Raw genomic sequence first — 22719 nt, forward strand, 5'->3', positions numbered from 1 at the left:
TATCCACCTTATCAAAGATATCACACCTTATCAAAGATATCGCACCTTATCAAAGATATCACACCTTATCAAAGATATCCACCTTATTAAAGATATCACACCTTATCAAAGATATCACACCTTATCAAAGATATCACACCTTATTAAAGATATCGCACCTTATCAAAGATATCGAAACTTATCAAAGATATCACACCTTATCAAAGATATCGCACCTTATCAAAGATATCACACCTTATTGAAGATAGCACACCTTATCAAAGAAAGCACCCCTTATCAAAGATATTGCACCTTATCAAAGATAGCACACCTTATGAAAAGATATCGCACCTTATGAAAAGATATCGCACCTTATGAAAAGATATCGCACCTTATCAAAGATATCACACCTTATCAAAGATATCACACCTTATCAAAGATATCACACCTTATCAAAAATATCACACCTTATCAAAGATATTGCACCTTATGAAAAGATAGCACACCTTATCATAACATATCGCACCTTATCAAAGTTAACAGACCTTATCGGAGTAGCCAGGTCTGCTGTCTGTTCTATGGAAAAAACTTATCGGAGTAGCATAGCAAGCGCTACGAACCCGCAGGGGCTCAGGGCAGGACGAGTGCCATTGCCAATTAGCAGGCATAAGTTTATAGCGCTCGCTATGCTACTCTGATAAGGTGTGATATCTTTGATAAGCTATTTGAGTTATCACGGTTTAATGAATCAAGCCCCAGGTGTGGTGCAGTGGGTCCCCTCGGGGTAACTCACAGCATACTAGACCTTTTAACATACCGTTTCATATAAGCTGCAATGTGCGTGTTCATAACCACAAGAAATCACATGCATCTTCCAGGAAGAAAAAATGCAGCGAACTGTCAACTTTTCTTACCACACAAAACTCACAATTTTATGAATGACATTGAAATACAATGAAAGCGTATAGAGTTCATGAAAACAAAGCAGGACAGCTGATCTGTCTTTGGCCGTTGGGCTTCTGTGTCTTCTGGACGCTCCTTCAGAGGCACATTACTCAGAGAGAAATGAGCTCTTTTCCATGCACTACTTAAAGTGGACCCAAATTAAAAATACAAGATTTCAGAAATAAAATCTATTTTCTAAATTATAATAATAAACAGCAGCCTTTTTTCAGCTGCATGATGACAAATATAAAATATTTTACATTTATTGGAGGAGCCCTCCCTTCCTTTCATATTGCCGGGACAAAATCCGGCAAAATGCTGGAGTAGGAGGTGTCCAGCAATGGAGGAATTGCTAATGGCTGCCCCCTGTATAACCCTAGTTATGCAAAGAGAAGGGTGAAAAGCATGCACTGAAATGTTCATAGGCTTGAAGGAGTGTTTATTTATCTTTGTATGTGTCAGAGTGGTGCAACTAAATATTTTGAACTAAAAAAAAGTTTGGTTTGGGTCCGCTTTAATTAATGTACTTACTACATGTCTATTTACATTATATACAATAATACCAATTGCTGAAGGTTTAGTACTGAATTATGTTACAACAAGATAGCATAAAATCATTATAGTACAGAGCAGCATTCTAGCAGCTAGGTAGAGATGACACATGATCTAAGCACATAAATATGTCCTGATCTATGGATCTTGAAGTGCTGTACTAAGCCATCCCAATGAATTATTTTTGGTAGACTTTTATGTCATTAGACTAATTTATTTTGTGCAGCTTTAAAAAAAAACAAATTTAAATCACAGCATTTTATCTATCACAATCTATAAAAATAATTATTTCCAAGCTGGCTGCTATGTACCTGTATATCCTTCCCAGGGCCGGTTTAAGCAACAATGGGGCCCCAGGGCAAAATAAACCTGGGGGGGGGCCCTCAACATATACCCCGGAACAAAAATCGGCATTAAGAGACCTTTTTTGCAGCTGGTATAACAGGGTGTGAAGTCCCAGTCGGTCGGAGCTCCACATTCTGGCTATTCCAGCCTGCATGGGGGACAAGGGGTTAAAAAGTTTCAGGAGAGGGGACCCCACAATTTTTTTTTTTAAATTCCCACACTCTAAACATAAAAAAAAAAAAATTGGGAAAATAGGAAAACATGCCAGGGATCTTCATACAGCCATATTGCGGCTGTATAGCGATCCCTGGCCAAAGCGCTGCGGCTGCGTATAGACCCCCTGGAAACCCCGTCAGGAAATTTATTGCGCTTTCATTTGATGCATGTAAAATTACACTACCGTTAGGTTTGCTACTAAAAGTGACATTTACCGCATTTAAAAGTATACTTTTTTTCCTTCGAAACTTTAAAATCGATTTTCTCAAAAACTATAAGGTCTTTTTGAAAAATTGTTTTTTCCTCTTATTCCTAATGATCTCCTTAACATACCCTGCAAATTTAGGGTTTCTAGCATTTAAGGTGGATTTGCTATTAACCATTAAAGTAGACAGGTTTTTAAATGTGTTTTTTTTCCTTTGAAACTTTAAAATCGATTTTCTCAAAAACTATAAGGCCGATTTTGAAAAATTTTTTTTCCTCTTGTAGCCACTAGGGGCCCCTACAAGCTCTGGGGCCCTGGGGCAGCTGCCTCCTTTGCCTTAATGGTAGCGCCGGCCCTGATCCTTCCGTTCCCCACTCGCCCCCTCCTGCCCCACCCCATTGTGATTGGCCTTGTCGCTTTCCATCTGCGACACACACGTTCCCTTCTACTCTTGCCCCACTGGGATTGGCCATGGTTCTGATTGGGGGTCCGTGTCCAATCAGATTGGTCCAATTATGCAATGTCATTGGTCTATTGTGAATGGTCCAATCGTGCAATATCATTGGTCCAATCGTGCAGTGTGATTGGTCCAATTTGATTGTACTAATTGGCCAACTTGGTCAGCCCAGTCTGATTGACAATCTTGCAACTCATTGGTCCAATCTGATTGGCCCAGTAATGCAGTGCTAATAATCAAATCTTCTTGGTCCAGGTGTCCAATCTGATTTGGTTCAATGAAGCAATATGAGATGCCAGCAGCTAATAGAAAAATGAATGGTATAAGTCTGATGTCCCATAATTTTTTTTGTCCAGTAGCTTGTTCAGTTTAATAATTGTACTTTCTTTTTTTTCCAGGGAAATGCCCCTAAGCTGGTGTACACTCCTCTGACTGACAAGTGCTTCCTCACCCTGACTCAGGCCATCAAGATGGGCTTAGGAGGAAACCCCTATGGCCCAGCCGGAACTGGGAAAACGGAATCTGTCAAAGCTTTGGGGGGACTGTTCGGCCGACAAGTCCTGGTGTTTAATTGTGATGAGGTGAACATACATGACTGTTATGCTTTGTATATCTCACATGAGGCTGCCATTGCTGGCCTCCTTCTAAATGATTAACCCTCTGGCTGCAACATTTTCTAAAGCCTACACACGTGCACAGACCGACAGGAATCCCAGTGACGTACTTCCTGCCTAGCGGGGGGTAGGTGACTGAGTGGGGGGTGGCGCTATGTATACGGCCCTGTCAGTGCACTCTGCCGCAGGAGCATCACATTCCCACTGCAAAGCAAAAAATAGGTGTAAAACTGGCCCAAGTGTTGAATTTATACTACAGAAGGAGATGTAACAGGAACATCTGAGTGGTGGTTCTTTTTTATATATTAGTGATGCTTCTGCTTGTCATCTCTTTAGGGCATTGATGTGAAATCCATGGGCAGGATCTTTGTTGGTCTGGTGAAGTGCGGAGCTTGGGGTTGCTTTGATGAATTCAACAGGCTGGAGGAAGCTGTGCTTTCTGCCGTATCCATGCAAATCCAGACCATCCAGGACGCCCTGAAGAACCACAAATCTTCCTGCGAGCTGCTGGGGAAAGAGGTAGAGTGACAGCTAATTGTTTACTGTGGAATATCACAATTTGTGAATGAAGAGAGATTGAATATATTGTGTTACTCTTCTCTTATGTTTTGTATACAGGTGGATCTAGATCCTAATTCTGGCATTTTTATTACCATGAATCCTGCTGGTAAGGGTTACGGTGGGCGGCAGAAGCTTCCAGATAACTTGAAGCAGCTCTTCAGGCCAGTGGCCATGTCCCGACCTGACAACGAGCTCATTGCTGAAGTCATCCTCTACTCAGAAGGCTTCAAAGAGGCGAAGATACTTGGCAGGAAGCTGGTGGCCATCTTCAATCTGGCCAGGTGAATCTTAATGAGGCTCGTTTAAAGACTACCTCCTGTAAAATCGTCAGAACCTGTCTTAATGATGACGGTTTGGGGGGAGGGTCTCAGGTTTAAATACTTACCTGATCTGATGTCATCGGATCACATCAGAAGCTCTGTCCCCCCTCAGGAAGGCATTCGTGACCAAAGACTGTCCAAGCTCCTCGGAAACCTCAAGCTGCATTGCTGCTGTTCGCCCCCAGCTTGGCAGTTACCAGTTAGGCAACTTATGCCTGGCTGGTCGCAGGCCATGGCAATGCAGGTGTGAGTGGCCAGAGCCTCTGTGGTGGTTTTGAAAAGAAATTGCCATGGCTGCATCTCCAAGGGAGGCCGAGTGTTTAACTGGAGTTAAATGTTTAACCCCCAACCATTCCCCACCCATACTAGCTGGAGAACCTCAACATAGCAGAACACAGCTTGCTAGAGAGACCGGCTCCACAGCTGGGTAGACTTCATTATGTTACCGAACACGTCTTAGTGAATTGAAGCTGTGGTTTTCGGTAAATACAGAACTGTTACAGCATGTATGAAAATCTTTCTATATTTGGAGGAAAAAAAATCTAAAATACCGAATGCGGTATTTTACTGAAGTATTATTTTTTGCTTAACAGGTCTTAGCGAAATAAAGCCAAAATCTCAGCAGAAACCTTATCTTATATCAATCACACTATAGCGGACTGTTACCCTGTACCAATTCAGTACAAATCAATGCAGCAATTGCTTGAGTGCTATGGACCACCCCACCCCACAACTTGGCCTGTATTGTTCATACAAAGAATGGACATCTCTAATTAGTGTTTGATTTGTTATTTCGTTCAAATATATGTTGCGGCCCCCTAGATTTTTAATAGATTTGTTAGATGCAATGTTTATGTACTGTATAATCTTATATCTCAGCTATTATAAACATTTGCTGTGAAAACGTACCTAACTTTACGAAAGGCTGTGATCAAATGGCCTTCCTAGAATGCACCTGGGAAGAACTTCCTTTCTTATGAGCCTCGGGTACACAGGGGAGCATGGACTTCCTTTCCAGAACGTTTTCATGCGAGCAGCTGTATAATAATGTACTTATACCAGGGTTTCTTCTTTTAATGTCGGGACTTTCCATTATAGGGAGCTCTTGACACCTCAGCAGCATTATGACTGGGGGCTGCGAGCACTGAAGACAGTCCTCCGAGGCTGTGGGAATCTGCTTCACCCACTAAAGAAAAATGAAATGAAGATGAACAGTAAGTGAAATAAGTTTAGTGATTACTCCCCCGGTGTTATTGAAAGTATTTGGCACTCTGCCCACTTTGTTTACTTTACAGGAATAGGATGCAAAGAGCATTAGGGAGCATAGAAGGGGTTGCAACAGTTTATTATTCCTCATCTATCAGGACTTGTACCTGCTTCAGTTGATTAGGTATTCTGCGCCTAAAAAAAAAGTTTTCATTTCAGGGCTTTATGAATAACGTGGAAAGGTTCCTAGGACTCCAGACAAAGTATTTTTGAAGTGCACTGAGGGAAGAGCTATTTATAAATCGTGGTGACAGATGCATAACAGGCAATCTATATCTGTTGTGATTGTAGATAATGATGGATGTCCTCTTTTCACAAGTAAACTGCTGTTGTGATTCTCCCGGTCCCTTGCTGATGGTGTGTTACTCCTGAGCCTGTAATGATGAATCGTTGTTGTTTGTCTTCCAGTCAGTGAGAGCCATATTGTGGTCCAAGCCCTGAGGCTCAACACTATGTCAAAGCTGACGTTTGCTGACTGTTCCCGCTGTGATGCTTTGATTAAAGATGTCTTTCCCGGCATTGACTTTAAAGATGTGGAATACTTGGAGTTGAATGCAGCTCTGCAGCAGGTCTTTGAGGAGGCAAATCTGGAAATTATACCAAGTCAGGTAATTATTGCTCATTATCTCCAGTTATAGCTTGTTATGCTTCCTAAATTCATTAAGGCTATTCCTTAAATATCTTAAATATTTTGCTGAGTCCCTCTGCTTGGTGGAAAGAGAGGAGTAGTCCATCCCCTGCTTATCATCACTCCCACTCCCACTAAGTGCACCCTTGTGCATGGCCGGATTTTAACTTTTTACCGCCCAAGGCCGACCATCTCTAGCCACCGCCTGGCCAATCGCATCTCACCTCCAAGAACAAATAGCCAGATGGGTCCTCCCCCCCCCCCCCCCCCCCTTCCCGGTATAGGGAGCTCCCTTTCCCACCTACAGTATAGGCAGCCAGATGCCTTCTCCCCTTAGTATAGGTAGCCAGATGTCCTCCTTCCCCTTAGTATAGTCTGTCAGACGCTTCCATTACCCTTAGTATAGATAGTCTGATGTCAGCCCCCCTTGTATAGTTACCAGAGCCAGGACAAGGTCCTCCAGCACCCAAGGTTGAGACACCAAAATGCCCCCCCACCCCACCCTAGCTGTAATACACTGATTGCTATTAACCACTTCACCCCAAAGGCGTTTCTACCCTTACGGACAAGAGCAATTTTCACCTTTCGGTGCTCATCCCTTTTATTTGCCAATAGCTTAATCACTACTAATCACAATAAAATTATATCTTGTTTTTTTTCACCACCAATTAGGCTTTTTGGGTTTGATATTTGTTTTCATTAATACTTTATTTTCTAAGCATTTTAAAGGGAAAAACAAGGAAAAAAACTTCTCCAATTTCATCCCATATAATTTTAATATAAACACTGCTACTGTACATAAAACCCACACATTTTATTTGCCTATTTGTCCTGGTTATCACATTTTAATTATGTCCCTAGTACAAAGTATGGTGACAATATAGTATTTGAAAATAAAGGTGTATTTTTTCTTTGTTTTTTTTTTTCCCACCATTTTTACATGCACACGCACAGGAATGCACGTGCGCGCGTGCAGCGGCAGCAGCACTGTCTGACTTATAAAAACGTCCTGGGCAATTAAGAGGCTCTAGTAGGACGTTTTTATAAGTCAGCTTGTAATTAAGGGGTTGAACTAAGAGGTGCCGCAGGGCCCCAAACACCTTAATCTCTAGTTAACTGGCTTGCAGTCACTGCCATGTATCCCCTTTTTCTATTTCTCTCTGCTTCAAACACAATAGGGGAATGATAGCTGAGTGAGTTGTGCGCCCCCTCCTACACTGCGCCCTGAGGCTGGAGCCTCTCTCGCCTCTGCCTTGGCCCAGTCCTACTAGTTAGTCAGATTCCCCTCCGGCTTCAGTGTAGGCAGTTAGATGTCCCCATCTCCCCTCCCCTTCTTAGTATAGGTAACCAGGTGCCCCGCTTAACTTAGTATAGTTAGCGAAATGTCTTCACCTCACTCCTCTTCCATCACTGAGTTCTTCTGAGGGACTCTGAGTGCAGCTGCTGCTGGAAAGGCAGAGAGAGTCCTGCATACTTAGCTTTGCACACACAGATCTGCGCTGCCCATCTGCTCCGTGCACAGAGCGGGTCTCCCTCTGCACTGCCATCCCTCTATTTCCACTGGCTGGGCTGGCCACTCGCATATCGCAGAGCTGTGTAATGTGAGCCTAGCCCAGGCATGGGCAAACCTGGCCCTCCAGCTGTTAAGGAACTACAAGTCCCACAATGCATTGCAGGAGTCTGACAGCCACAGTCATGACTCATAAAGGCAAATGCATTGTGGGATTTGCAGTTCCGTAACAGCTGGAGGGCCGAGTTTGCCCATGCCTGGCCTAGCCTATGTCAGGGACGTCACATTGAAGAGAAAGGTATTGAAAGTGTTTGCTGACTATAACAATATCAGCTTTTTTATTTGTCTTCAGTTATTTAATATGTCTATCTTCTGTTTTACCTAGATTAAAAAATCTCTGGAGCTCTATGAACAGCTGCGTCAGAGAATGGGCGTGGTCATTGTTGGGCCCAGTGGGGCGGGCAAGTCTACCCTGTGGCGCATGTTGCGAGCAGCACTTGCCAAGACTGGGAAAGTTGTCAAGCAGTATACCATGAACCCTAAAGCTATGCCCAGACACCAGCTGTTGGGTCACATCGATATGGACACACGAGAATGGTCAGATGGAGTCCTGACCAACAGTGCCCGTCAAGTCGTCAGAGAGCCACAAGGTGGTTTTTACATTAAAGTGCTTCGGAAGCTACCACTTTAAATGCCACTTTTTTTGCCATTAATGATAACCCTTGTGCTAGAACACTTTCTGATTGGCTCACCTGAAGCAAGTACTTTAATCAGGGATTTTGACTATTCAGGAAAATCACTCAAAAAGACATTATAAGTACAGGGTCAGCATTACAGCCCATCTACCGTACCCATCATATGCGCTGCGGAGCGCTATCGCACTGCTGCATGAATTTTTAGGAATCGCAGCGCTGACCCATTCACTGTAGTGAATGGGATCTACAGCGCAATGCATAATAGTGCAGATGGCGTGCAATCGTACGCGTTGCGTTCCGATCGCACAGCCATCTCTGCTAAATTATGTGAACGAGGCCTCACTGCTTGTATTCAGCTGAGACACTGCTAGCAATGTTTTCCAATAGCTGATAAGAAAGCAAACAAGATAATGTAATCACTTCCTTAACTTTGACATCAGAGCTAAATTTCCCACTGAAGAAGAAAGTGCTGTGTTTAATTATTTGAATGCTGTTCTGCTACCAATTTTCTTTTTGGGTAGTAGGTTTTATGCTGTAAAGCAAAGAAATGCTGAGTTTCATACAACTTTAAGGCTCATTTCACACTTTAACGGGGATTGCGCGATTCCCACTTAGCGCAAAACGCTAGCGGTTTTTAAAAAACCGCTAGGCCATGTAAGCCTATGGCAGTGTTCTCACTGCAGCGTTTGCGGTTATCACCACAAACGGGTAGCATGCAGCGTTTTGCCGGTGATTCGCTATTAGCGATTGCGGTTAGCATGCATAGCACCGCTAATCGCGATCGCTCCCACAACGCTGCAGTGTCCAGTGATTTTTCTGCGTTAATCACGAAAAAATCACTCCCGCTAGCGTTAATCGCCAGCTATTTGAGGTTTTAGGTGTGAATGGGGCCTAAATGCAGATTGTAGAATTTTGACATTCTTATTATTTCATCATCTCTATAGCCCTAATGCATTTTACACACCTCTTTTACATTGAACAGCACCCATCATTGGTGTCAGACGCAGGGCCGGCCCTAGACTTTTTGCCGCCTGAGGCAAATTTAGAAAAAAATTGCCAGAGGGCGGAGAGAAGAAGAGATTTATGTAGCAGTATAATCTTTTCCCCATAACTGTATTTTAAAAAATAATTTCGTTCTCTTGTGAATTCACTGTGGGGGGATCGCTCAGCCAAGCCATATATTGAAGCTAGAGGAGAGAGCGGCATAACTGTAGGGAAAGCAGCTCCTGCAGGTGCAGGAAACCCAGGACTGTGGGGCCGCCACTCCAGAGCAGGAGTTGTTTTGGCCTCACTTGTTATATAATACCTAGCAGAAGTGTCTCCTGCTGATTGGGGGGGGGGGGGGGTGGGGGGGTGGGAGGGCTATTGGGTTACAAAGGGGAAGTGGTGTGAACTTTAAAAGGGGGAGGGGGTGTATTAACATATTGTTTGGAGAGGCCCCATGGTATGTAGTTAGGCCCCTGGACTAGATGTACTCCAAGCTTGATTTTTTCCCCTCTTTTTACTATGTCGGTGTTTCATAACTCATTTAGTTTTGTTGCTTTAAACAGAAATAAGCTCTTGGATAATTTGCGATGGCGATATTGATCCAGAGTGGATCGAATCCCTGAATTCAGTACTTGACGACAACCGCCTTCTCACTATGCCCAGCGGAGAGCGAATCCAGTTCGGTCCGAACGTCAACTTCATCTTTGAAACCCACGACCTGAGCAATGCCTCTCCAGCCACCATATCCAGGATGGGAATGATTTTCATGAGGTAATCCGACATCGCTCCCCCACAGAGTGCACACCTCTGACCGTCCATTGCTCCCTTCTCGAAATAACTTTATTTGATTTCCTCACACAGCGACGAGAACACTGATCTGAGCTCTCTGATCCGTTCCTGGCTCCGGGGACAGCCTGAAGAGCACAGGCAGAATTTGGAGAACTGGATCGGAGATTATTTTGAGAAGGCTTTAAATTGGGTCCTTAAACAGGTACATTACTGAGAAATATGTGTCGTTCTACATTTTTATATCTTTTTTCTGGGTCATCGGCAGTATATTAGATTCCCCGCTGGCAACAGAGGAATGAAATAGTGCAGTTTGATGTGTTTTGCGCTGGCGGCACTATCTGAATTACACAGCTTGATGCGTTCCAGGCGTGTGCACGAGTGGAAGGAATAGGCAGAACTTTATATTTCAAAGTCACAATATTGTAATGCAATGAGCAGCTCTTGCCTGCTGTGGCTGATATTACTGTCTCGGTATATCATGCACTGCCTCCAAATTAAGAGTCAATGCAGCCCTCGTAGCTAGTGCAGGAAAGGTGATCACTGAACATTTGAGGCTCTCGATAGAGCAGAGATTGGCCGGAGGTGGAATTCTAGAGTTAATGAGATTTTTTGCCAGAAGCTACGAGTTGTGCAGTTTCACGGTATGTTAAATAGTGTTGTGCAGAAGGCTTGTGCCTTGCATGGGAATGAGCCTGCCGCTGGATGCATGCCAGGGTAACAAAACATCACATCGCTGCTTTTTTTTGTTTTTTAAAGAAAAACTTTAAGCAGTTTGCACATAACTGAATGCATAACAGACCTACAATGCACTTTGAAGCCCTGCAGGCATCATTGTGGATTCTGGATGCCATCTGGCACCTTAGTAAGCAGAGCACCAAACTGTAACTTTTTTTGTCTCCCCCAAAAATTGTTCGTAGCTTAAAGTTGTGTTTTGAAGTTGCTGTTATGTATACTAAGTAGCTGATCTGCAAGAGTTAACAGCACGTTCTGTGGGCAGGAATACTGCTGCTCTGGGGTTTAGTGTTTGCTGTGAAAATTGCAGGCCTAGCAAAATAAAACCAGTAAAAGATTACAGGTTGCAGTGCTGCAGGAAAGGGCTGGTAAAAAGGCTGCCAAGCAGGTAATTCAAAGGAGAATTCTCAACTCTTTCAATGATTCAGTAGGAATGAAGTTTATTACTTAGACCTTCTTAAAATGTTTTGTCATAGCTGAACATTGTTTTAAAGCAGGGGCCTCAAACTCAATTTACCTGGGGACCGCAGGAGGCAAAGTCCGGATGAGGCTGGGACGCATAAGGAATTTCACAATCTCGGCGCATCGCCGCCTCTGCCTGCCCCTCTCACTCCTCCTTCACAGAGAGGGGCGGGGAGAGGTGGCGATTGACGTCAGGCGGGGCAGAGCTGAAGCTGAAAGCTCTGCCCCTTCCAGGAAATGCCGGCGGATTGCCCCCCGGGAGATTTGGGGGCTCTGCAGCCCTCGTTTAGTGGCGGGGATGCGGCGGATTACTTGGGAGCACTGAAGCAAACTATAAGGAAGCTTTTGCCAGCGAGGGCAACAAAATATTGTATCAAGGGCCGCAAATGGCCCGCGGGCTGCGAGTTTGAGACCCCTGTTTTAAAGAGACACTGAAGGGAAAAAAATATGATATCAGGAATTGGATGTGTAGTAAGGGTAATTACTAGAACATTGGTAGCAAAAAAAAAATATTCTCATATTTTTATTTTCAGTTATACAGCTTTTCTTTATAACATTGTATCATTCTCTAATATGTGCAGTGTGCACATTACTCAGCATTCTAAATGTTTTTACAGAACAGGGCAGTGAACTTTTGACCTGTCCTGAACTTTGTTCTATGCAAAAGAGAAACAAAATAGAGTTGAGATAACCTAATCAGAAGTCAAAGCTCTCTGCAACTTTCAAAGTCATGTAGCTCAATAACAATTTGCATAACAACTGGAGTTACTTAACTCTTTCTGTACTGGAAACAATATTAGACTTATGTCTCTGCTCCTAATGCTTTATTTCTTAGCTGTACTACACAACCAATTCATCATCTCATATTTTTTTTCCACTTCAGTGTCTCTTTAAACACTCTTTTTAGCCAGCTGGTCAACTTCTCTATTTGCCTTGAAGGACAGTAGTGGTATCTTCCTAGCTTAACCTACTTTCTGGGGTTTGCTTCGGATTTTCTCATTGTTTTAGGCCCAGTTCACATGGCTGCTTTTCGGGGTTCCGAGTTTATGCAAATTTTTATGCATATATGCAGCTTGAAAATGGACCAATCAATTTAATCCTGGGTTTAAATTGATTGGTCCATTTTCAAACTGCATATATTTGCATAGAAATTTGCATCAACTTGGAAATATTTGCATCTCATTGATCATTCGTAGTGATAAAGTTATTGGCAAATGAAAGGGAGGAGTGCTGACAAGTGAAGATTGCTTTGGCCCGTTAGGGAAAAGCCCTTGGGTGAGAAGTGGTTAATAAAACTGATAACATGAAGTTTTTGGGTGTAAAATAGCATATTTGTGCCGGTAGGAATGGAATGGAATTTTTCTCTTAAGCATGTAATCTTTCCTCCACAGAATGACTTTGTAGTAGAAACCAGTCTGATAGGAACAGTCATGAATGGATTGTCTCACCTCCATGGTTGCTCCGACCGCAGTGAATTCATTATCAGCCTCATTCGAGGCCTAGGAGGAAATCTCAATATGAAGTCCAGAAGTGACTTTGCCAAGGAGGTAAATCTATATCACAAGTATGAATCAGAATAGCTATATATCAACAAAACATGCTTGTTGGTGGTGTTCTCTTTTACCGCATTTTAACAGTATAATCTATAGATATACCCATTTTGGGGAGTTTAGGTTCAGATACAGAGACGGTTCTAGACATTTTTCTGGCTGAGGCAAACTTTTTAGGGTGCACCAAACCCCCCCCCCCCCTTCCTCCCCAAACACACACACACCCCGATTTAGAATGATCGCACACAACCTGACAATTTACTCTGCTTCATTTAATGTTCTCAGTCTGCAAGGGAGCATATGCAACAACGTGAGACATGGCATGCTGCAGCTCAACACAGTAACATGCTGGCTGGGTGGCTATAAGTCTGTAACAAACAAACTGCTCACCCACAGCCAGTCGTCCGTTCTCCATTCCAGCTCCTCTGCTCTGTGAGTCAAATGAAACGCTACTCTCCTGCCTCCCCCTCCCCACTCACTGTCAGACTCCTCACACAGCACACCAAGCTGATTTTCCCCAATGATGGCCTCTTCCCCTCGCTCTCCTCTCGCTTCTCCTCCTACTCTGACTGCATGCTGTAAGTGCACATAGTACAAACATGATGCCCCTGTAATCTCTGCACCTGATGCAAGTGTTTCACCTTGCTTCATGAGAGAACTGGCTCTGTCCAGATATCCAGAGCCTGAGCAGTGGTTTGATGACCAAAACTTCTAGCAAGACCAAAGGCATTTTCCTAGCAGCTCTAGAGCAGAAACAATCCGAAGCCAGTAAATGGCTCATTTATTATCCGATGCAGCCAGAAATGACAGGAATAATGCAGTTAAAGCTGTGTACTGATATTCCATACAGCTCCGCCATTCAAGACATTTATGGTCAGAGTGGGCAGCTAACTGATGTTTAGAGCTTGTCAGTTTTTTTAACAGATATTTTCAGAAAGCAGAATCCAAGTATGCCATTGAATGTGTCATGTGATCGATAAATCGCTGGCCATACCATTATAGATTGTCACCCGTTGTGGCAAAATGATTGATTCCACTCTGAAAGGGATCGATTCAGGGAGGAATTGATTCCAACATATTGCCTGCTGGAATCTATTGAGCATTGATGTGCAATCAATGCTCAATAGATTCCAGCAGGCAATATTGAACATTGATTGAAATGCAGCATTGCACTATTTGATGCAGTGCAACACTATGGGCTGTCAACCTCTGTTCCTGCCCCACCCCCCGTTGCCCTAGATCTTCTGTCCTGTCCAATCAATAGTCTTGATTAAAAGTTGATGGCCTGAACATTTTGGGGAAATCTATCAAATTTGGCAGGAATCAAATGGGACAATGATGTATGGGCACCTTTAGTCTCTGATTGGCTGGTCAGATAATGTTTGCTTCCAGTTTCACCTTACACTGGAATCTGAAGTGACACATAACCACACAGCCAATCAGAATTTAAAAACTGTTGACATACTTCTCCATTAATTCCTTTAGGGCAGTGGTGTCAAACTCAAATACACAGTGGGCCAAAATTGAGCTCTGGTACCAATTTGTGAGCCAACCTCAAAGTGTAGTGGTCACCTCTCTCCCTTATAAAGTTCTCCAGTGTCTTATAGCCCCCCTTCGTCCCCTATTTAGTTTCCTGGTGTCTAGTGCCCCCCTCCCTCCCCTATTCAGTTTCCTGGTGTCTAGTGCCCCCCTCCCTCCCCTATTCAGTTTCCTGGTGTCTAGTGCCCCCCTCCCTCCCCTATTCAGTTTCCTGGTGTCTAGTGCCCCCCTCCCTCCCCTATTCAGATTCCTGGTGTCTAGTGCCCCCTCCCTCCCCTATTCAGTTTCCTGGTGTCTAGTGCCCCCCTCCCTCCCCTATTCAGTTTCCTGGTGTCTAGTGCCCCCTCCCTCCCCTATTCAGTTTCCTGGTGTCTAGTGCCCCCCTCCCTCCCCTATTCAGTTTCCAGGTGTCTAGTGCCCCCCTCCCTCCCCTATTCAGTTTCCTGGTGTCTAGTGCCCCCTCCCTCCCCTATTCAGTTTCCTGGTGTCTAGTGCCCCCTCCCCTATTCAGTTTCCTGGTGTCTAGTGCCACCCTCCATCCCCTATACAGTTTCCTGGTCTCTAGTGTACCCCTTCCCTCCCCGCTATAGTTCTCTGGTTTCTAGTGGCAACCCCTTCCTCCCCTATACAGTCCCCTGGTGTCCAGTAGCCCCCTTACCTCTCCTATACAGTTCCCTGGTACCTAGTGGTTTCCCTCTCCCTATATGGCCTCCCTGATGATCTAGGGCTTATCCTTTAATATAGCTTCTTTGGTGGTCCTAAGTGGGCCACACTTAATGCAAGGTGAGGAAACCACCAGAGGGTCCATTCTAATGGCGCCAAGGGCCAGATTTGGTCCCCGGGCCCGGAGTTTGACATGTATGCTTCAGGGAATGTTCTGTAAGGGAAATTGACCATGCCTTTGGTGTGTATACAAGCACTACCTGAAGTCTTCTACATTTAGGGGGAAAAAAGTTGCCTAAAGCGCTATGGTTCTTATCATACACAGTTAAATGTTGTATTTTAGTCCCTAAAAGCCATTTTTATTCAGGATTCTCTTGTAATCATACACAGTTAAATGTTGTATTTTAGTCCCTAAAAGCCATTTTTATTCAGGATTCTCTTGTAATCATTTGAAATTCTCTATTTATTCATTAATCATTTTCTCTCTTGGCAGGTTTTCAGCTGGGCACGGGAATCCCCACCCGATCCCCGTAAACCATTGGAAACCTATTACGATAGCAAAACTGGACGCTTGATGTCCTACAGCCTTGAAAAGCCAGATAACTTGACCATCGATGACTTCAGCAACCCTCAGGCGCTTCCCGTTATCAGGACTCCCGACATCCAGAGAGGACTGGACTACTTCAGGCCCTGGCTGGGCGCTGACACCAAACAGCCCTTCATACTGGTGGGACCTGAAGGATGTGGAAAAGGGTAAAAGCTGCTGGTGGCTGAATTTGCCATACCGTATGTTAAAGAGAACCTGAAAATCAAAATAACCATACACAGGTCATTCTTACCTACTGTGTAGTCTACTACTCAATCTCACTCTTTCTTCTCTCTTGCATCCCATTTGTCCACTGTGATCAATGGAATTCTCTGTCCTTCATTTTAAAAATGGCCATTACCCCATAACAGCTTCCTGGTCAGCACACTGTTAAACTGTAATATCACCCACATGAGCCATATGGAAACCTGGACATTACTTTGCACATTCAGTTGTAACTGACAGCTGCTGATATATAACTGGTACATTTCAGTTCTGACAAAATATTGTCAGAACTGGAAGGGATCACTGTAAGAAGAAAATGGTGAGCTTCTGATAGTAACTGACAGTGAGGTTAGTATGTAATATTCATTTGCAGCTACGTCATGTGTTTATTTTAAATAATTTTACCCAGTTCAGGTTCCCTTGAAAGCACAATGGTAAAGTGACAGTACAATCTAGTGTTTTTCTCTACAAAGCCAAGCTGTCACTATGTAATGTACAGTGAAGACTAGAACTTTGAATGCCCTATGTGATACTCCCATAATATTATTATTTATTGTATTTATAAAGCACCAATGTATTACACAGCTCTGTACAAAACTTACTGTATGTACAATGACACAAAGGATGACCGACGTAACAAAGTTATACAACATAAGACAAAGCTGTACAAGGCAAACAGGGTACAAGAAACCTGATCATGTGATTTCGGGCTGGTTAGGTAGGCCCAGTAATACAAGTACGATGCAGTCATAGGCAGAGGCTTTCAATCTATAGCAGAATGCAGCATGGAGGCAGATGCTATTCATAAGGCAGGTCTTCGACTATTTGCTGTCTAAAGCAAACATTGTTAAGATATGGCCCCTCCCCCGCTGCCTTTGTTGAGTTGTGCGTTCAGCTCATTGTTGCAATGGAGTAGCCAGAGGTGCCTTCAGTATGAAGTAGCTTTCACTATGGGTTACCAAATGTGAAGCCTAGTATGGGTAGCCAGAGATGGCTCCCCTTCCCCCAGTAGAAAGACCAGCAGTAGCCCCCCAGAAGTTGGTCCCCAGCACTATGTAGCTAGATGTAGAAACCCCCCCCCTCCCCCAGTATAAGTAGCTAGATGAAACCCATATTATAGGTAGTCAAAGGAGCCTCCAGTATTAGGTAGCCAGAACCCCTCAGCATACAGAGTGGCAGTGCCAGCGGGTCACATGATGACAGATACGTTGTGGCCATGGAGATTGGGATGTCTAAATAGAAGGTAAATAATAGCGTGCCTTTTGCCATCTGGATCGTACCACTCAGGTTGCTTCATGGTAGGGCTGGCTATTCATTCAGCTCAGTGCCTGAATATGAGGCAGAATCCACATTGATTAGAACTCCTCTTTGCTGCAGTCTTCTATGTCACTTATGTGTGTGTGTGATGCCTTGTGGCTGTTTATTCCTCCTGGTAATTGTCTGTATTTGTGTTTTTCAGAATGCTTCTTCGTTATGCTTTCTCCCAGTTGCGTTCCACTCAGATCGCCACAATACATTGCAGTGCTCAAACCTCGTCTCGTCACGTCTTACAGAAGCTCACCCAGACCTGCCTGGTCATCAGCACCAACACTGGCAGAGTCTACCGTCCCAAGGACTGTGAAAGGCTGGTTCTCTACCTGAAGGATATCAATCTGCCCAAACCTGACAAGTGGGGAACTAATTCTCTGGTAGCGTTTGTCCAACAGGTGAGCACGGACTTGTACTCCCGGGCTAGGTGTTAATTATAGAATATAAAGTTCACATACTGAGTGAGAGAGCTAAATGCAAGCACTCCACATTTTGCACAAATGAGAATATTCACAAAAATGAATGGGCTTGAGTAAACCATTTTCCTCAAATACATTGAAGTCAATGGGCATGGGAAAACACATTTTACGATGCAGAACACTCAGTTATGATGCAGGATGCTCGGCTATCATGCAAAACTCTTGACTATGATGTAGGACACTTAGTTTATTTATTTATTTAAAGGGGTTCTGTGGAGGGTTTAAAAAACAAAAAACTGACATTTACCTGGGGCTTCTATTGGCCCCCTGTCATGTCCTCCTACGATCCTCCGTTCCCCCAGCTGCTGGTCCCGGTGTAATTATTCTTCTAATACAACTGCGGCTGCATGTGTGCTCGCTCCCACTCGCGTCTCCGGGAGCTTACTGCACAGTACAAGTTTTTCTCTTACTGCGCAGTAAGCTCCCAGAGACGCGAGTGGGAGTGCGCAGTATCCGACTAGTTTGGCGAATAATTAATAATTAGGCGAATAATTAGACCGAGAGCGGCAGTGGGGAACAGAGAATCGTAGGAGGACGGTGTGAGACGTGACCGATGCAGGGGGCTAATAGAAGCCCCAGGTAAGTGTCAGTTTTTTGTTTTTTAAGCTCTCCACAGTACCACTTTAAGTATTTATATAGCGACAACATATTACGCAGCGCTGTACAGGGAATATTGTCTTGCCACTAACTGTCCCTCAGAGGAGCTCACAATCTAGTCCCTACCATAGTCATATGTCTATGTATGTATCGTGTTGTGTATGTATCATAGTCTAGGACCAATTTAGGGGGAAGCCAATTAACCTATCTGGATGTTTTTGGGATGTGGGAGAAAACCGGAGTGCCCGGGGGAAACCCATGCAGACACGGGAAGAACATACAAACTCCTTTCAGATGGTGACCTGGCTAGGATTCAAACCGGTGTCCCAGCACTGCAAGGCAAGATTGCTAAGCACTACGCCACCGTTATGATGCAGGGAGCTTGGCTATGAGGCAAGATGCTTGTCTATCATGCAGAATGCTTTGCTATGAGTGAATGATCACATCTTTGGCCCACTTAAAGAGGGAATATGTGGCTGCAGGTTCACCATGATGAGATTTACGAAATGGCCCAGACTTGCATTCAGGAGAAGCCAAAAGCGACTTGTCTTAATAGATGAAAAAACTAGGGTAACAATTGAAGAAGTGCATTGACTTGTAGGAGGTTTATGTGGAGAAGAGATATGACCATTACAGTTATGTGTTCACACATACTGCACATACTGGTATTAACTGGTATTCCAGTTTAAAGCGCAGCTGAACTGACATGTGACATGATGAGAAACATATCTATGTATAGTACCAAACCTATTGAGAACTTGCTTCTGTTCCCTTTTTTTTCATTGCAAAGGTTAAAAATCCAGTGCTCTATATATGCAGACGAGGGTCTTCTGAAGGGTGGTAAATAGAAGTAAAAATACTTGTATCTGGCTAAACAAACACTCCTGATTACAGAATAGTGTTGAAAAATGCAAAAAGTCATCATTTCTCTGTGGACAGGAGCTGAATGAACCAGATTTTTACATCACACTGACATGATGCTTTATAAACTTCAGACTTAGAATGTAACCCCTAAAATTGAAAATAAGAATATGAGAGTCCAGAAAAGTTCTATTTATTGTTATTACTACACATTCCAAAAATTGTCATGAGTTTATTTTGAGCTCAGGTTTGCTTTAGCCACTACCCGCCCACCCGCTATTTTAAAACGTCCTATTGGTCCAGACATTTAAAGCGTGCCACAAACCCCCCCCCCCCCCCCCCCCCCCCCTGGCGTGCTTGCCACGCTTACCACACAGCTGTAATTGGGGAAAGGGAAGAAGCATCAGAGTGCCCATAAGCAAAGATCATGGCTTCAACGAGAAGCCAATGAGATTTGCTCTTATAAAAGAGAGTCTTACAGAGACAGAGAGTGTGAGGAAATCTACTGATTAAAAAAAAATGCAAAAAAAAAACAAAACACATTTCACACTACATTTTACATTAATTAAATTAAATAAAAATAAATGAATTCTCTTTCCCCCCTCCCTAACCCCCCCCCCCCCTCCCATAGTTACCAAAATAAAAACACTTGTTAAAAAAAAAAGACAGCATTTAAAAAAACAAACAAACAAAAAAACCCCCATAAAATTGTTATGTTAGGGACTCTGCTTTTCTACTATGTATGGCATGAGGGTATATTACTGTTATATTTGCATATATGGGATTGTAATTAGCGACAGATGCAAAACTGAAAAAATGCACGTTTATTTCCAAATAAAATATTGTCGCCATACATTGTACTAGGGACATCATTTAAATGTTGTAATAACCGGGACAAAAGGGCAAATACAATATGTGCGTTTTATTCACAGTAGCACATTTTATTTTAAATCTATAATGGCTAAAAACTGAGAAATAATTTATTCAATTTTTTCCTTATTTTTGTCCTTATTATTACTGTTAAAATGCATTGAGAATAAAATAATTCTTAACATAATTTGCCACCCAAAAAAAAGACTAATTGGTGGCAAAATACACAAGGTATATATTGTTTTGTTGTGACAATTAGTGATAAAGTTATTGGCAAATGGAAGGGAGGAGCGCTGACAGGTGAAAATTGCTCTGGTCTGTTAGGCCCCGTTCACACTTGCGGTTTTGTAAAAAACGCACCGGATGTCCGGACCGCACCGTATCCGGACCGGACCTGATCCGTACGGTTCCTATCCGGATACGGTCCGGATCCGGTCCGTTTGCATCCGTTTTCCGTGCGGTGTGAACACGGTTGCGGTCCGGATCCGGTTTCTTAAAGAGATAACAACCTATAAATACCTGGGGACTGGGAGGTCAGCAGAAGCTCTGGGGTCATTGTTGGAGACAGGTGGACGTGTGGAGACCATCCGTGGATACAGAGACTGCAGTTGGGACCATGGATCCAGTCATTTTTTACTCGTATACCTGGGAATTCTCTCCTTCCTGTTGTTCACCTCCTCGTTCAGACATATCAGACATGTTGCTGCCAAAGCTCCAGCATGAAATCGCTGCTGCCCCACTCTGTGAACGCTGGGCCCATGTGGTCCCCATCCAAAATGCATAGGAAGTGGGGTAGAACGTCCGGTTTTTATAGCCAGTGTGTTGTGCGCTCTCCGGTTCTCATTGGTTTGTATAGGCCGGATGCAACAGTCAGGCTCCGCTCCGGATACGGCTGCCGGAGGAGCCGGACCAAAAAATAGCGCATGTTGGGTCTTATGCCGGAGTCCGGCTCCGGTCCGGCTCCGGTCCGGACGAAACGGACGCATGTGAACGGACGCATAGACTTTCATTGCTATGCCGTGCGTCCGTTCCGTCCGTTCCGCATGCGGTCCGGCTCCGGCACGGCGATTCCGGACGGCGACCGCTAATGTGAACCGGGCCTTAGGGTAAAAACCCTTGGGGGTAAAGTGGTTAAGGAATACTTTTCAAGTCTTGTTCTATGCACCAATTTCACATCTTATGTTGTTTTAGGTTTTAACATACCATGGCTTCTATGATGACAATCTGGAATGGGTTGGCTTAGAAAATATTCAGATTGTGGCATCCATGTCTGGTGGCGGCACCATTGGGAGGCATAAACTAACAACCCGGTTCACATCTGTGGTCCGTATTTGTGCAATAGAGTGAGTATAACTTGCTGTTCCACGTGTCAATTACGTCTCTATTCACACTTTTCTTTTATTTCTCTATTATTTCATGGCTTTTGAATTGAGTTGTGTCCAATGTTTAAATTACATGTAATGTTTGTCAAAAACTGAGGACAAAGGGACAAGGAGAAAATGTGTGTGTATATGGCTAGAGAATTCGTTAAGGGACAAAAGGCAACGAGTAGTGGTAAATGGGTCACATTTAACATGGGAAACTGTTAGTAGTGGGGTCCCACAAGGGTCATTAATAGGTCCAATCCCTTTCAATCTATTTATAAATGATTTAGCAGATGGAATAGAGAGTAATGTTGCCAACTTTGCAGATGATACAGAACTATGCAGAATTATAAATACTAAGCTTGATTGTTACATTTTATAAGATCTCAGCTGCATGGCTATATGGGCAGACAGATAGCAGTTGAAATTGAACGTATATAAATGTAAGTGATGTAATCCGTAAACATCAGACTTGGAGAAGGACTTGGGAATACTGGTTGATGACAAGTTAACACCCATATTCAGTGCCAAGCAGCAGCTGCTAAAGCAAATTAAGTTCTGGAATGTATTAAAGGGAAATACAATCACGAGATGGTAGTATACTACTCCCTCTGTATAAATCACTTGTGAGGCCACATCTGGACTATGTACAGTTTTTGTAAACCAGAGAGTAAATATTTGATATTTACCTGGGGCTTCATCCTGCCCCATAAGCACATCTTCTGCGCATACCCGGGAAGCCCCAGGTAAGTATCAAATCTTTACTACGTCTCTGGTACACTTTTAAACTACATCAAACCGGAATGAGATCGTATAGCAGCAGTTTCTACGGGGGAGGGGGGCAGTGACAACTCATCCAAGCGGTTACAAAACACCCCAGTACAAAATCTAAAGAGGCTAGGCTATTAATTCTTAAATGAGCTAATAATTCAAAGCACTATTAAGTTTGCAGAGGGTCATGTTGGCCGGTATAGGTGATTAGCTGATTTACATAATTCTAAATAGACATCAATTTTTCTAAGTTATAACTATGCATGGCTTAATTTTCTGTTACCTGTTCAGAGCATCACGATAAACAGAACTGTATTTTTTATGACATTTTTGTACATATTAGAAGTTGTCATTTGTTGGAGTTAAGAGTTCCTTTTATCAAAATATCTCATTTTGATTTATTGGTTTGTTTCAGCTATCCAGAAAGGGAACAACTACAAACTATTTGCAGCTCATATTTGGAGCCAGTCCTTCAGAAGAATCTCATGAAACACCCAGTGTGGAGTTCTGTAGCAAAGATCCATCATTTAGCAGGGTCCATGGTTCAGGTCTATGAACAGGTAGATACCTAGTTGGATAGTCTTCTGGCTGTAAGGAATTTCACCATCACACCCGTCCACACTCACCTGGGTTTTTTAAGTGT

At 43.5% G+C, this 22719-nt stretch overlaps 1 protein-coding gene across 2 annotated transcripts in view; it reads left to right on the forward strand.

The window, feature by feature from the left end:
- The window catches only part of DYNC2H1 (dynein cytoplasmic 2 heavy chain 1), a 508393-nt gene that overhangs the window by 142400 nt on the left and 343274 nt on the right, over positions 1–22719 (forward strand). For both annotated transcript variants that reach the window (XM_068266870.1, XM_068266871.1), the window contains exons 33-45: positions 3098–3280; positions 3650–3832; positions 3932–4155; positions 5293–5408; positions 5869–6068; positions 7984–8248; positions 9844–10051; positions 10142–10271; positions 12655–12810; positions 15509–15768; positions 17286–17532; positions 21133–21284; positions 22492–22636. In XM_068266870.1, the coding sequence (XP_068122971.1) occupies positions 3098–3280; positions 3650–3832; positions 3932–4155; positions 5293–5408; positions 5869–6068; positions 7984–8248; positions 9844–10051; positions 10142–10271; positions 12655–12810; positions 15509–15768; positions 17286–17532; positions 21133–21284; positions 22492–22636 (2469 nt within the window). The remainder of the gene's footprint in view (positions 1–3097; positions 3281–3649; positions 3833–3931; positions 4156–5292; positions 5409–5868; positions 6069–7983; positions 8249–9843; positions 10052–10141; positions 10272–12654; positions 12811–15508; positions 15769–17285; positions 17533–21132; positions 21285–22491; positions 22637–22719) is intronic.

This window comes from Hyperolius riggenbachi, chromosome 2, assembly GCF_040937935.1.
Source record: "Hyperolius riggenbachi isolate aHypRig1 chromosome 2, aHypRig1.pri, whole genome shotgun sequence".
NCBI lineage: Eukaryota > Metazoa > Chordata > Amphibia > Anura > Hyperoliidae > Hyperolius > Hyperolius riggenbachi.